The sequence below is a fragment of the Ceratotherium simum genome, chromosome 7 (genome assembly GCF_057802395.1).
Source record: "Ceratotherium simum simum isolate JZ-2026a chromosome 7, ASM5780239v1, whole genome shotgun sequence".
In the NCBI taxonomy this organism is placed as follows: Eukaryota; Metazoa; Chordata; class Mammalia; order Perissodactyla; family Rhinocerotidae; genus Ceratotherium; species Ceratotherium simum.
Genome location: NC_141906.1, coordinates 59,460,297 through 59,476,833, shown reverse-complemented (window position 1 = coordinate 59,476,833; position 16,537 = coordinate 59,460,297). Strand labels below are relative to the sequence as shown.

General features: G+C 41.1%; 1 protein-coding gene across 4 annotated transcripts in view; it reads left to right on the top strand.

Moving 5' to 3' along the window:
• The window catches only part of SLC35F2 (solute carrier family 35 member F2), a 109,925-nt gene that overhangs the window by 28,576 nt on the left and 64,812 nt on the right, over positions 1–16,537 (top strand). For all 4 annotated transcript variants that reach the window (XM_087433654.1, XM_087433655.1, XM_087433656.1 and 1 more), the window contains exons 2-6: positions 4,562–4,737; positions 10,050–10,177; positions 14,023–14,182; positions 15,062–15,218; positions 15,764–15,816. In XM_087433654.1, the coding sequence (XP_087289780.1) occupies positions 4,562–4,737; positions 10,050–10,177; positions 14,023–14,182; positions 15,062–15,218; positions 15,764–15,816 (674 nt within the window). The remainder of the gene's footprint in view (positions 1–4,561; positions 4,738–10,049; positions 10,178–14,022; positions 14,183–15,061; positions 15,219–15,763; positions 15,817–16,537) is intronic.

Below are 16,537 nucleotides of genomic sequence, written 5' to 3'. Positions count from 1 at the left end.
TAGTTGCAAATTATTGAAACAAATATTCCAGAGGAAAGAATACGTTGGAAACTCTTAGAACAAATATTCTGTCTTCTGCTGTTTTGGTATTTTCTGCTTTGCTTAGAGCAACTCAGAAGGGAAGTATTTATATAGAGAACATTTAAAATAAAAGTTGCAATATTCTCAGTCCTGGTCCCTGATCCTTCTAAGAACTGTCTGTTTTCATCATCTCTCTTTTTGTGTGTGTGTGTGTGGAAGATCAGCCCTGAGCTAACATCCACGCTAATCCTCTTTTTGCTGAGGAAGACCGGCTCTGAGCTAACATCTGTTGCCAATCCTCCTCCTTTTTTCCTCCAAAGCCCCAGTAGATAGTTGTATGTCACAGTTGCACATCCTGCTAGTTGCTGTATGTGGGATGCGGCCTGAGCATGGTGGGACAAGCGGTGCGTCAGTGTGCGCCCGGGATGCGAACCCGGGCCACCAGTAGCGGAGTGCACGCACTTAACTGCTAAACCACGGGGCCGGCCCCTTCATCATCTCTTTTTAATTCTTTTTTTGTCGGTCTTCAAGTTTTCACTCATGTTGCCTTCTGCTCATTTCCCACACATGTTTAAGTTTCCTTGACCCTTTAACCAGCCAATAAAAAAAAAAACCTGTCCTCAATGCTCCTGCTTATTCTTAAACTCTTTCCCCATCCCTGTTCTCCTTTTCATTATTATTATTTTTTTTTGAGCAAGATTGGCCCTGAGCTAACATCTGTTGCCTGTCTTCCTCTCTTTCTTTTTTCTCCCCAAAGCCCCAGTACATAGTTGTATATCCTAGTTGTAGGTCCTTCTAGTTCTTCTATGTGGGACGCCGCCTCAGCATGGCTTGATGAGCGGTGAGTAGGTCTGCACCCAGGATCCAAACCGGCAAAGCCTGGGCCGCCAAAGTGGAGTGCGTGAACTTAACTGCTATGCCACCGGGGCTGGCCTCTCATTATTTTTTTAAAAGAGCTATTTATGTTTGGTGCATTCACTTGCTCATATTCTACTCACTCAGCCTACTGGAATCTGACTTGAGACATTACCACTAACAAAAAGCTTTCCTTCAAAGATAGCTAGCAACTTCTAGCTTGCCAATCCAACTGTGTCTCTTTAACCATAATGCCACCTCTTCTCTCTGCAGGTTTTGACATTGTAGTGTTGATGATCTCTTCCTTCTTAAAATGTTTTTCCACTCTTAGCTTCTGTGTCATGGCACTCCCATACTTTCTTGTTTTTCTGTGATTATTGCATTTCATTGGGAAAGTGGGGAAGTGTCTTTTTATTTGGGGTTACCATATATTTGGGCATATATGATAATTTATTTATCCATTTACACTCATTCAACAAATATTTTTGAGTAACAACAAAGTGCCAGGCACTGGATACATAGTAGAGAGCAAAACTTTCTGAAGTCTGGAGTTTCAACTTTGTATTTGTTATCTATTGCTGTGTAACAGGTTACCAGAAACTTAGTCGCTTAAAACAACACACATTTATTATCTCACAGTTTTTATGGATCAAGCATCTGGGCATGGCTTAGCTCTGCCCTCTGCTTCAGGATCTCTTACAAGGCTACAGTCATGGTGTCAGCCAGGCCTGGTGTCTCCTCTGAAGCTTCAGCTGGGGAGGGATCTGCTTCCAAGCTGATGTTGATGTTGGCAGGATTCATTTCCTTGTGAACTGTTGGGCTCAGTTCCTTGCTGGTTGTTGGCCAGAGGCCACCCCCAGTTCCTTGCCATGTGGGCCTTTCTCTATGGCAGCTTGTTTCATCAGAGCCAGCAAGGAAGAGAATCAATAGAGTTGGTTAGCAAGACGGAAGTTATAACCTATGTAATGTATTCACTGAAATGACATCTCATCACTTTTATTGTATTCTAATGGTTAGAATCAAGTCACAGATCCAACCCACACTCAAGAGAAGGAGTTTACATGGAGCAAAAATACCAGAAGCAGAGATTCACTGGGGGCCATCTTAGAGTCTGCCTGTCACAAACCTCGTATTGTTTCTCCCTTAGATGTTCCAGCCCTCTCAGTTTTTACTGCTCTCAAGTTGTACTCACTACCCTCCCCTCCCCCAACTTGCTTCTCATCCTGTATTCCCTGTCCTGGTCAGGAGCCTCATATCCTTCCAGTTATCTGGTCTATACACCCAGAGATCGTTTTCAACACCTCTCCTGAGGTTTAATGGGTCACTAGGTCCTATACATTCTACCTTTGTGGCATCTTTCATATCATTCTCTACTTTCCATTCACACTGACGTGGCTTTGGCTCAGATCTCACTTTGGCCTGGAGCATTATATTAACCTTCTAACTGGCTTCTCTTCCTAATTTCCTTTCTCATCAATCCTCCTTCTCACAGCCACCAGAGTTGCTTTCATAAAACCCTCTGTTCAGAAACCTTCATGGCTCCCAGCTGTCTATGGCATAAGGGCTGAACTTCTCAGTGTGCCGTTCAGACCTTTTTACAATCTGGCCTCAACTTGCTTTTCTAAGCTTCTTGTCCACCACTCTCTGCTGTTGCCCTTATGCCCCAGGAGCACTGGGCCACTTGATGTTTCCTCAACCCACCACTGCATGTTTGTGCCTCTGTGCATTTTGGTCCTACAGTTGCTTCTTCTTGGATTCCCTTCTCCCTACTTCTTCCTCTAGAAATCCTTTATATACTTCCCAGCCTAACTCAAAAATCTCCTCTTCCATAAGACCTTTCCCAGTTTCCTCCCTGCCTGCTAGCTCCCTCCCTCAGAATTAAGCAGTAGCACCTGTGTGTCCTCTCATCCCTTTGCTTGCACCACTGTTACAAGACTTGTTTTGTAGTTTGCTGTCTGTGGTTTTGAAGTTGCTTATTAAGGTGCCTCTCTCTTGCAATGCCCAAGGATAGGGTCTGGGTCTTATTCTTCTGTGGATCCAAGGTTCTAGCCTCTAGAGCAGCGATTCACAATCTTGGCTGCACATTGGAATCACCTGGGGAGCTTTGACCATCACCAAAGTCTGGGACCCACCCCAGAGATGATGATGTAGTTGGTCTTGTAGGTGCAGCCTAGATGTTGGCTTTTTTTTTTTTTTTTAAAGATTTTATTTATTTATTTTTTCCCCCAAAGCCCCAGTAGATAGTTGTCTGTCATAGCTGCACATCCTTCTAGTTGCTGTATGTGGGACACGGCCTCAGCATGGCCGGAGGAGCGGTGCGTCGGTGCGCACCCGGGATCCGAACCCAGGCTGCCGGCAGCGGAGTGCGCGCACTTAACCGCTAAGCCACGGGGCCGGCCCCGATGTTGGCATTTTTAAAGCTTGGTGATTCTAACATGCAGGTAACATTGAAAGCCACTGCTTCTAGTTGAAGAAATCAAGTGTCTGGGAGAATGAAAAGATGCGAAAATGTTAAACATTTAATGAAAGGAAGACTTTAAAACTAGAGTTAAAGCTAAGTTTTTAAAAACCACACCCACACACACATACACACACACACTTCAAACAGTATATGACATAGCTAAATAATCAAATGGATGGTCAATGAAATGAGGAATATGTATTTTTGTGGTAGTGAAGGGAAATCAAAAATGTAAAAGAGAATAAAAATGTAGTCTCAAAATCCAACACTTTAATTTTTTTTTTAGCTTTTTTTTTTAGACTTACAGAAAAGTTGCAAAGATAGTAGAGAGAGTTCCCGTGGACCCTTCCCCCAGCTTCCCCTAATGTGAATATCTTACAGAACCGTAGTGCAGGATCAAAACCAGGAGATTTACAGCAGTGCAGTGCTTTTTTTTTTTTTTTTTGGTGAGGAAGATTAGCCCTGAACTAACATCTGATGCCAATCCTCCTCTTTTTGCTGAGGAAGATTGGCTCTGGGCTGACATCCGTGCCCATCTTCCTCCACTTTACATGGCACGCCTGCCACAGCATGGCTTGACAAGCGGTATGTCGGTGCGCGCCTGGGATCCAAACCCGCGAACCCCGGGCTGCTGCAGCGGAGCGCGTGCACTTAACTGCTTGTGCCATCGGGCTGGGCCGCAGTGCACTGCTTTTTTTCTTTTTTTTTTTTTAATTTTTTGTTTATTGCAGTAACATTGTTTTATAACATTGTATAAATTTCAGGTGTACATCATTATACTTCTATTTCTGCATAGATTACATCAGTGCACTGTTTTTAACTGAACTACAGACCTTACTTGAAATTCACCAGTTTTTCCACAAATGTCCATTTTATTTTTTAAAATTTTTTAAAATTTTTATTTTTTTATTGAGGTCACATTGGTTTATAACGTATAAATTTCAGGTGTATGTCATTATATTTTGACTTCTGTATAGACTACATCGTGTTCACCACCAAAAGTCTAGTTGCCACCTGTCACTGTACACATGTGCCCCTTTACCCCTTTTGCCCTCCCCCAACCCCCAATACATTAATTTTTGTGCATATAAAGTAAGCAATAAAATGAAATAAAGAACCACCTGGAATAATTAGCATTTCCCTTTTTGTTTAGTATTAAAGTGTGCGTGTGTGTCAAAGGTAACTTACTTGTGTGTTATTCTGATTTCCTCCTTTATTTTCTAGGAATCTTTTGAAAACAATTGCCCTGGGTCAGCTGTTGTCCTTGTGCATATGTGGGACGGCCATCACCAGCCAGTATTTGGCAGAAAGATACAAAGTGAACGCCCCCATGCTTCAGAGCTTTATCAACTATTGCATTCTGTTTCTCATTTACACGGTGATGCTGGCATTTCAATCAGGTAGGTCATGTGAGAACTACCTTTTCAACAAAATATCTTCCTAAAAATTTTTGGCTTCTAGTCACTTAAAAAATAAAATGAGGCAAAACCAAGAACAGAAAACTATTGGTATTTTTATAAAAGTTATTAGAAAAGCATGACATGTCTGAATTCTATGAAAGTAGTGACTAGAGATTTATGCATAACTCTCTGAAATTGTCGATTAAAATAAATAGCATCAAACTGTAACAGTAGAAGTTGTCAAAAAAAAGTGTAAATGCCATTACAAGTTAAGTCTTATTTTTTCTCCTTGTGGTTGATAAAATTAAGGGACAATATTGAAAACACTAAAAAAGTCAAGAACCTCACTCTCCAAAATATATATTTCCAGCTAAGTAGAGAATGCTAAAGGGAGCATCAGTTGCACAAGGATCAAGTCTATGTTGTGAGAGAAACAAAGACAAGGAATCCACATCTTTATCATTGGCTGGTTATGTTGTTTTAGAATCATTGTAAAATTATCATTTCTCGCTAGCTACACAAAAATGGGAAAAACTGGGGTTGGACAAACATTTTTGTGCCAGGTGTCATTTAATTGTTTAACTCGTTTAGGTTTGGTATTAACTCACTGAAGCCTCCTGACAGCTCAAATGAGTATTGTTATCATCCCCACTTTACAGATGAGGAAACTGAGGCATACAACACTGAGATAAACTTGCTTTAAGTCATATAGATAGTAACTGGTGGAACCAGGATTCCAACCTACGTAGCCAGCCTCAGAGCCTGAGCTCTCCCCACTACTCTGTATTAGGGGCTGCTAGTCATGTTAACAAAAGAGCATGATATTATAAAATAAATTAAATGAAATTTGAATTTATGAATGTGAAGGCAATGGGTAACCCAAAGTGATAGGGAGGGTGCAATACTTCCATTTTCATCGTATTTAAGGCATGTAATAAAATCACCAATGTAGTGTTGGCTAATCCTTTTTTAATATGAACCTTAATGCAGCAGTGGTATTCCTATGTGTCAGGATAAATAACTTTTTTTTCCCATTCAGTAGGTGTTTATTGAGCACCTACTGTGTGCCTTGTACCATGCTGGGCAGCACAGGGTATAGTGGTAAGCACAGTGGATCTGGACCCTGCCCCCAAGAGTTTAGGGTCTCCTTAGGATGCAGAAAATCAAATGACCACAAGGCAGAGCCATTGGGGCTGTGATGGGGGAAACTCAGACAAGGGACCCAGAGGAGGCTCCTGACCCAGCCAGGCATCCAGGGAGGGCTTCCCAGGAGAGGTGATGCCTGAGTTGTGTGGAGTCAGCAAGGTGAAGGGGGTATGGGAACAGGGCAGTGTGTTCGGAGGAGAGAAAATGGCATTTACAAAGGTGGGGGGTGAAAGAGAGTGGGGTACACTAGAAGAGCCAGCCGGGCCCTGAGTGTGGGCAGAATTTGGATGAAGGCGAGGAGGGAGAGAGGCAGGGGCGTGGGAGGTGATAGGTGAGGGTGCAGCGCAAAGAATATTTTGGAGTCAGCCCAACCTGGGTGTGAATGCTCAGGTGAGTCATTTCTCTTCTCTGAACCTCAGTTTTCCCCTCCCTCAGATGAGGATAATGATACCTTACAGGTCTGTAGTGAGGGTTACGCAAAACACGGCAAGCACCTCACACGTTGCTTGTCAGAGACGGGACTGCCCGTAGGTAGTTCCTCTTTTTATTCCAGGCACAAGAAACCATGTGAGCAAATGCCCAGAGGCAGGGCTATGCCACGGGAGACAAACAGGCCCCTGGCTTAGGGCACACCCAGGGCAGGTGTGTGGAGCGGGGACCTGTGGCCACGAACCGTCAGGGCAGCCTTGACATTGGACTTGGCTGAGGGCACCCGAGATTCTCACCCTCCCGTCTCTCCCATCCCAGAATTCACTGCATGCAAGCCTCTGAATGTCACCAGGGTAGACTCGAGGTGGCCACTGTGCTTGACAAGGACATTTATCCCTCAGGGCCTGGTTTTCAAAAGTTGTTTTGACTGCAGAACTTTTTTTCCAATTGAAAGCACAGAAACCTCAGAACCCTGGATAAAGCAGAGCTGCTCTGGTGGAGGTGGGGTGTGTGTGTGTGTGTGTGTGTGTGTGTGTGTGTGTGTCCCCAGGGTCCTGGCAGCTCAGTCTCCCCCACCCCACCCCATGGGCAGGCTGCCAGCTGGTTGGAAAGCTTCTGCCCCAGGTGGGCTTAAAGGGCCTGAAGCTGGAACCTGATGAGACAGGAGCCAGGAGTCCTAGAGCTGGCGGCTGATGCCCACCCACTGGCTGGCTTCCCCTTGACCTCCGTTTCCACAGGCTGGTCCTCAGTCAGGCAGGCTGAGAACTGTTCCTTTGTCAGGGACCCCAGAAATAAACAGACTCCTGGGGAGTAGCCCCCCAACCAAAGTCACTGTAAACTGGGCTCTTGTTTATTCATCAACAAAGTAGTAGTGGAATAGTCCTATTTATAGCTGTGTGACCTTGGGCAAGAGTCTTACGCCCCACCCCCCACCCCCTGTGCCTTGGTCCTTGATAAATAGCTTATTATTTATTTTATTTTATTTTATTTTATTTATTTTTTTTAATTTTTTGTTTATTGCAGTAACATTGGTTTATAACATTGTATAAATTTCAGGTGTACATCATTATACTTCTATTTCTCCATAGATTGCATCATGTTCACCACCCAAATACTAATTACAACCCATCACCACACACATGTGCCGAATTATCCCTTTCACCCTCCTCCCTCCCCCCTTCCCCTCTGGTAACCACCAATCCAATCTCTGTCTCTATGTGTTTGTTTATTGTTGTTATTATCTACTACTTAATGAAGGAAATCATACGGTATTTGACCTTCTCCCTCTGACTTATTTCACTTTGCATAATACCCTCAATGTCCATCCATGTTGTCACAAATGCCTGGATTTCATCGTTTCTTATGGCTGAGTAGTATTCCATTGTGTATATATACCACAGCTTCTTTATCCATTCGTCCCTTGATGGGCACTTAGGTTGCTTCCAAGTCTTGGCTATTGTGAATAATGCTGCAATGAACACAGGGGTGCATGTATCTTTACGCATTGGTGTTTTCAAGTTCTTTGGATAAATACCCAACAGTGGAATAGCTGGATCATATGGTAGTTCTATCCTTGATTTTTTTTTTTTTTTATTGATGTTTTAATGGTTTCTAACATTGTGAAATTTTGGGTTGTACATTTTTGTTTGTCCATCACCACATATATGACTCCCTTCACCCCTTGTGCCCACCCCCCACCCCCACTGCCCTGGTAACCACAGTCCAGTTTTCTCTGCCCATGTGTTGGTTTATATTCCACATATGAGTGAGATCATGCAGTGTTTGTCTTTCTCTTTCTGGCTTATTTCACTTAACATAATACGCTCCAGGCCCATCCATGTTGTTGCAAATGGGACGATTTTGTCTCTTTTTATGGCTGAGTAGTATTCCATTGTATATATATATACCACATTTTCTTAATCCAATCGTCAGTCGAGGGACACTTAGGTTGCTTCCACTTCTTGGCTATGGTGAATAATGCTGCAATGAACATAGGGGTGCATAAGCCTCTTTGGATTGTTGATTTCAGGTGCGTTGGATAGATTCCCAGTAGTGGGATGGCTGGATCCTAGGGCATCTCTATTTTTAATTCGATAAATAGCTTATTTTTGAAAGAAAATAGAAACCAGTTGTGGGAGAGGGGAAACCATCTCAAGGGGTGAGGGGGAAGAGGGAGAATCCCCCTCTGCCCTTTCCCTTAAGGTTCTTATGGCTGGCCAAATAATTAACAAGACAGGTTAGCAGGAGAAAATAAGACCAAGTTTAATTACATGTATACATGGGAGAAACCAGGGACACTGCATTTCTCAACACAATAGCAGAAATTCTCATCTTAAATACCATCTTCAGCTAAAGACAAAGGAGGAGGTTGGGGGTGGGGGTTGTCAGTTACAGGAGCTTACCACTAAAGCACTGTAAACAAGAGTAAGGTTATTATACAGATTTAAGGCCTCACCTTCCACATTGATAAGTCTCTAGAAATGAGGTCGTCCCCCCTCTTCCCAATACAGAAAGGGAGATATCTTTACAAATGGAGATTTCCCTTATAAATGTAAATGTTTGTCTGGCAACTCCTTGCAGGGCCATCCAGAGAATGTGGCCAGAGAGACAGAACTTCGGATAAGATGGGCCTCTTGGTGCCTTTCCTATTGTAACATCTATTTTACATTATATTACAGCCATCAGATAGAAGATCTGTTCCAGGAAGGAGTTACTATGTCAAATTCTTTAGGCAGCTAGTGGGGGAGGTCAAATGTCCATCAGAGAAAACAATCGAGGTAAAGTGATATATTTCAGGGTGGCCAAATCTTGATCTCCCACAGGGGAAAGCACCAGATTTGGCAAGAGCTTTAGAAGTTGGAAATAGAACTGTTATATGGTTAATGACCCCTGACTTTGCTTTTTTCTGTAAGCATTGGCCTTTAGGAAGTCAGTGTGATTCACAAACACATCAGTGAGGTCCCCCTAAGGGATGCTTGTTAGGTGCCTTCCATGCCATCTCATGTTGAGGGGGAGACTAACTCTGTGTATTCAGGATGTTCCTGCTAATTGAGTTTTATTGATAATTATTTAGTTATGATTCTCACTACCTTTATTTCCTTATAGGTTATCTTACCATAAAGCCTTCTCATATATGTGCCAACTCTGTATCTCCTATGATGCTAGTTCTCCAAAGGAGTGAATTGCAGTTAACTTGAATAAATAGAATTTGGGGGATAAAAGGTGTTTCTTCAATGGTGCCACTGTGTCTTTTTACCAAGCTTATCACTGACTTAATCTTCACTTAAAAGCATATCTCTTTCAAAAGAATGACCACATGCAGAGTTTCCTTTGAAGGAGCCCTTGAATGGAGGTTAAATAACCAATGAATTCATAGGGAAACATTTCGTTTAGTAGGCTAATCTGTAGCTTGTCAGGAATGGCAAAATCCAAACCTGTATCTGGATATTATATTTCTGTTACAGTGGGAAAGGGAGTTGAACTACTTTTCTCTTACTTACTGTCTCTCTGATGCTTTCATTGAACACTTGGTCTGTGATGACACCTTCGCTTGGGTCTCATAGTAGAAAAAATCTGACTGCTGACCTGTTGCAGGAGTTTGGGTTGAGTAATGGAAATTAGGAGGAGCCACTTTCAAAAGACATGGTATACCTTTGCTTTGACTCTTTGATCTCTAAATTAACATGCATGGTATCATTTTCCAGTAACATGTACTAACCCAGATTTCTTTCAACCAGGCAGTGATAATGTTTTATACATCTTGAAAAGAAAATGGTGGAAGTACATCCTGCTGGGACTAGCGGACGTGGAAGCTAATTACCTGATTGTCAGAGCGTACCAGTACACGACTCTAACCAGTGTCCAGGTAAGAGGGTGTCCTCTGACCACTTTGGATTTTACTGCTTCAAGGGAAGAATCTGAACTTGTATGTGTTAACCTAATTTTACTGAAAACCTGTTCACTTGAAGAAAACCTAAACACAGGTGGATGCTATCTGTTTTCCAATGGAGCATATGCACTAATGAGTAAGGTTTCTTGGAATTAGTGAAAATGTATAGAAGTTAATCAGTTCCCAAACTGCTAATGCTATAGCAGATTGGAGCAGTTTCTACCAAAATAAGCATAAATATTTAGTTGGCAATTGATGCTGTGATGTTGACAAGAGTTCTGTTTTGTGTGTTGCTCAAACGTGGCATATAAAGTGGATAGACCTTTGTGCTACAGAGAAGTTGGAGGTTTGTAGGTAAAGCAGATATTCAAGACAAAGGAGCAGTTGGAAGGAACCCATTTGACATCTTGGGTAGAGATGGTAGCCAAAGGTGAAACTTACATCCCTGTTCCTTTCTTAGGTTTATTCTTGCTGGCTTGAAAGAAAAATATTCCTAAGTAGCAGTACTTTTCAGCTTCGTGGAGTTGAAGAAGGCTAATTTAGTTGTCTTAATGTTAGCAAACTGTGGGATGTATCATAACGCTGACTCACCATTGCTGACAACAAAATGTTTTATAAATGGAGGTGAAAGTGAGATAGACTCCAATGCCAGGTTTAGACTTCACAGTGTAATGAATTTATAACTTTTGATGTATAATTTTTTTATTTTAAACAGAGATGGATGTTCTTATTTGATCTCCAGATTTTAGGAATGTGGAAAAATTAAAGTGAGATTAGGTTTATTTCACTTGGAAAAGATAAGGATTAATGAAAACTCAGTATTTTTCCAATGTGGATATACATTGAGTGCTATTATTAACAGAATGCATTTCATTGAATATTGTCTTTTCTGTAACACTGTGCTAAGCATTGTCCTCAGCAAACCTCTTGGTTTTTGACTGGCATGGGATAAAAAGCCGAGATAGGAAATATTTGTTGAGACAGACATCATAGGAGGCACATGAAAAACCCAGGTTTACATAAAAATTAAACCCAGGAGTTACCTAGATGATGAAGTTCATCACAGATAGGATTAAGTGTATTTTTAGCAATGGATAATAAGGGTAGAAGTACATAGAAAATGGCATCTTTCTAGTCATATCTACCCTCATAATCTTACCCACAATCTAATTACTTGATTATAATTTCCAGAAACTTTAATCTCTGACTAATGATGATGAGAAGTTTTGAATTGGTGCAAGATCTAAACACAGCTAAATTAAATCCTTACAGTTGGGTTTTTGTGACTGAAGTTCATGCCTTATGCTACCGCAAATAATTTCTTTCATCCTAGCCTCTTAGAAAAACCTAAGCGTTTGGTCGCCAAGCGATATGTACTTCTGGTCCTAGCAAGGAGTATATTATAAAAAAGGCATCTAACAGCTAACGCTCCCTCCAGCAGTGGACAGTGCCTGTCATTGGAATTCTTTAAGATGTTTCTCTCCTTGAGTACATCTCTGGCCTGGGTAATCTGAAAGGGTGGAAGTTTGGATTAGATGGTCTTTGAACCTCCTTCTTAAAGATTCCTTCAAAGAATCTGTAATTGCAGGTAGGAATGTAGTAGCTTCCATGAAGTTTGTGGTGTGGCCATTGACAGCCCATGGCCTAGTTTTCTTCTCATGTCTCCTCCCACTTTACTGCCACCTCTACCCCTTCCCCACCCACAGCCAGCTTCTTCTCTCCTGTGCTGCTGTATTCTTTCTAGAATGCAACCCTTTTTGAAGACCCTCCTCCATTCTCTAAGGCCTCATTCAGTTTCACTTTCTCCTCCCTACTCCCTTGTATCTCTAATAAAGTCTAACTAAATTTTTTTTTTTTTGAAAGCTTGTCCATGAGCTAACATCCGTTGCCAATCTTCCTCTTTTTGCTGAGGAAGATTGGCCCTGAGCTAATATCCATGCCCATCTTCCACCATTTTGTATATAGGATGCCTCCACAGCATGTCATGATGAGTGGTGCATTGGTCTGCGCCCCGGATCTGAACCTGGGAATCCCGGGCTGCTGAAGCGGAGTGTGTGAACTTAACCACTGTGCCACTGGGCCGGCCCCCAAGTCTAACTCATTTTCATACCCATGCTGCCTCCTCACCCCAGAGTCTGTATTAGTACCTTGCTTACTGTGACAGTACAATAATTTTTAAAGATTAAATTAAATAGGGAGACTCTTGGAATTAAAAGCATCAAACAGAAGACATCTGTTGCCAAGAATACATTTTGAAAAGGAGATTTGATGTAGATAAATGACTGAATGTGATAGACAGATGAAAAGTCATAGAATTTTAGAGTTGGAAGGGACCTGTGAGGTCATTTGATCTGATCTCTTGATTCCGTATTTTGACTCAGAGCATGACTGGCTGGAGGGCACACTGCTGGTCAGTGGCAGGACTGGGGCCTGAGGCCTCGGAGCTCCTTCCACGACACAGGCAGCCCCCTTATATGGCCACTCATGGCCCACCAAAAATTGTTAAAAACAGAACAAATTTAAGTTTGATTTTAAGACACAATTTAAGGACAAGGAGTCTCCTGTGACAGTCTTTAGAGTGACTTTTTCTACTTTTTTTGTTTAAGGAATGTAGTTTGGAGTTTGTTAAGTCATTATGGCTGGATTCTGCTGGTGTCTTCTGGGACAGGCTATTATCATTTGCATTGTTTAATGGTTTGTTATTCAGGCAGGCTCGATAAAGCACTTAGGAGATTAGAGTTCTGCAGCTGGAATAAATAATAGGCAAGGTCCCCATTCCTGCACATGGCACATCGGACCCAGTAATGACATTGCAGCGAAAGGCAATCAGTAAACAACTGTGGACAGGATCAAACAGGCTGCTGGAGATTTAGGGGCCTGCCTTGTCCAAGACTAAACAGACACAGAGAGAAGCAGGGACAAGGTAAAAAAAAAGAACGGGGTGAGCAATAAAACAGCAGTTTCAGGAATATGACTAGTACAAGGAATAGATTTTATCCTTGAATGCATTTTGCAAAATTTGTGAACTTAAGAATGGAGTGAATGAAATCTCTCTTTTTCCTTTATCTTACAAATGATTTTGAATTGGCTATAATTTTGGCACTCTGACTGGCAAAATCAGGGGTGTAGCAAGAATTTTCTGGACCCAGGATCAACAGGTGATGGAGGAGCATATGATGAAGATGAGCAGGAGTATTTGCTGTGAGCAAATGTCTCTCACATGGGGGCTTGGACACGTTGTCAGGAAGATGGAGTCTGCTTGCTTTCTCATAAGAACCTGTAGGTTGTAGCTCTTAGCCCAATTGCAATTAAATATCTGGTTGTGTGATGATTTATTCTACATCTGTGTAGCCTTCTGTATGCTCCTGAGGGCAGGGCTTGTGTCTGTCTTGTTCTTCTCTGTATTCCAGCTCCTCTGTCTCCCGCATGTGACGTGCTTAAATATTTATTGATTGAGTGAATGGGTACATGCAGGAAGGAAAGTTTGCCTACTGGATTTAGGAATAAACACAAGTGGGAGTGTCAAGGTAAATTGCACAGGCCCTTGGGCAGAATTCCTGGGTCCGACAACTGGTTCTCTCACTTTTTACTGTGTGATTTTGGACAACTCATTTAACCCCCCTGTACATTGTTTTCCTCATGTGTAAAATGGGCTTTGCAGTTCTAATCTCATAGAGTTGTTGTGAGGGTCTGGATAAAGCGTTTAGTACAGGGCTGGCAATAGTGAATGCTCAATTAATGCTAACTTCTATTATTACTTAATTACCCATCTTTTAGCTAATGAGAGATGTTTTAAGCTTTTTGTTTCTCCTTCCATGCAGCTTTTGGATTGCTTTGGGATTCCTGTGTTGATGGCTCTCTCGTGGTTTATTCTTTATGCGAGATACAGAGTGATCCACTTTGTTGCCGTGGCCGTCTGTCTGCTGGGTGTAGGAACTATGGTTGGTGCAGACATATTAGCAGGGAGGGAGGACAATTCAGGTAAGACTGTGTTACTTGTTTCTGGTTAAGTCAGAGAAAAAAGTTTTGCTTATGTTTTTGCTTTTATTTTGCAAAGACATAGTAAAAAGCAGAAAACATGTCCTGGCTAATTATCTTTTATATTTTATTTTCAGATTTACTTGCTTCTGGTATTGTAACCACTTCCACAAAACAGTCTTTATGTTCCTACCTGCTCACAGTCGTGGTTCCTTTTTGTCACACTACATAGTTTTATTTTGTCTCATGAGAGAGAAATTTCTTTATATATTTGCAATAATCTTCTTTTGACTCATACATTTGGATTAGTTATTGGAAAACCTACTGTAGATTCTTGTTTTTTTTTTTTTTTTTAATCAAAAAGGAGACTTTGTGTCCAGTGTATGACTGGCCACTTTTTCAGTCACTCTGTAGATGAAAATACTTTGATATTCTTTGTGTCAAAGTTCAGACAATGGGTAGCATAAAATCTCACTAAGGTCTATGAATTCACCCAATCTGCAAGTGACTTCAACGTCTCCTTTGACTAAAAGAGAAATTACCTTGCTTACCTAGCTTTCTTCTCTGTAGTTTTCAGTTAATTCCCTTCAATAAACTCCATTAATTTCTCATGTCATAGAACCATTTTCTGAGGCCTTACATTATGGTATATACCACCATCTTCCAGTCTGTTAGTCTCCTGAGGAGTCAAAATGTGAAAAAATCACAGCAGAATTGACCAGAAAGTGAAAAGAGCAAGAGTCTTTAAACTTTTAGAAATCAGGGTTTCTCTTTCCATAAAATCATATTTGAATGAACACGAGCCCGATAAACTCCTTGAAGCAAGCTAGAGAGGTTTCCCTATTGATAATGTGATCCTTTTTGTGGCTTGTCTTCCTCTAGGTAGTAATGTACTGATTGGTGACATCTTGGTCCTTCTTGGGGCTTCCCTCTATGCCGTCTCTAATGTGTGTGAAGAATACATCGTGAAGAAGCTGAGTAGGCGGGAGTTTTTAGGAATGGTGGGCTTATTTGGAACAATTATCAGCGGCATACAGCTGTAAGAGTCTAAAATTTTCCTGAAAAACAAAATAAGCAAATAGATCATAGATGATTACTTTCCAGCTACTAACATTCATTGTTTATTTGGCCCAAATTCACATTTGAAATCAGTAACTTGCTAAATATCTATTAGAGGATTATTGAAACGTTAAGAATTATGCCTCATTTTCTTATACATGCTCTTACACATGCTTAGGATTCCTGCTCACAATGTGGTAGAGGCATTACCACTAAAGGCTTTCTTTTTCTATTATTTCCAGAAAATATTAACTTCCTATTCAAAGAGAAAACATAATGTCCTGTTTTCCTCCTATAGCTGACTATTATTGAAGAGTGCTCCTGAGGGAGTCAAATATATGTTTATGGACTCCTTTGGTTTTATTCTTTGTCATTTTTATTAAAGATGGCTATTTTTATACCCCAAGAAAAATTCAAAAGTCGACATAATTCCTTACCTTAGTTGAAGTAGAGCAACTAAAATGCTTATAAAATAGTGAAAATTTAGTATGTGGATCTCTCTGTGACCTCTTATTTTCATCTTAGATTGATTGTGGAATATAAGGATATTGCCAGCATTCACTGGGACTGGAAAATTGGTATGTACATAAATGACAATTCTTTTTAGTCAGTATCCTTTCCTCTAACTGACAAAAATACACATCAAGAAATAAATACTTCATTTTAGTAATATTTAGACATTTTTGTAAAATCACAGAGTAATTCAATACACAGAGAGCTATAGTGGTTTACATTGAGTTTTCTCTGAGAACTTGTAAATGAACCTCCATAGAAGTTAATTCTTAATCTTTACCTTCAGGAATACTATTCCGCCTTTCCTTATTAGGAATTCTGAACAAGACTGACCTTTGGTCACACTACCATAGATCTGTATCTCGAGTCCTCAAACTTCTTGTAAAGGTTGTCTGCTTGATGTAATTTGTGAAGCATGAACTGGAATAATCTGATGGTGTGTAATCATCCACCAACTTCCATGGCTACTCTCATCTCATATTCCTAGGCATCTGTACAAATAAATAATGTAGAAGAAAATGGTGGTGGGACAGTTAGAATTGGAACCTTATTTAATGATGAGTGGAAAGAAGTTAACTAGTCCATAAAGTGCCTTTGAAGTTTGTGTACCATGCTTGGATAATTTAATTCAGTTAAATAACTTAGATTGCTAGTGTGTGTGTGTATTGGGTAAGGGGGTGAGATTGGAGAAGTGGTTGCAAAGCAGAGATATGGCTGAATAGTCAGCACTCACGTAACTAGCTCTGTCCTAAAGAGAGTGGTTATATTGTGCTATCTGGGGGCACT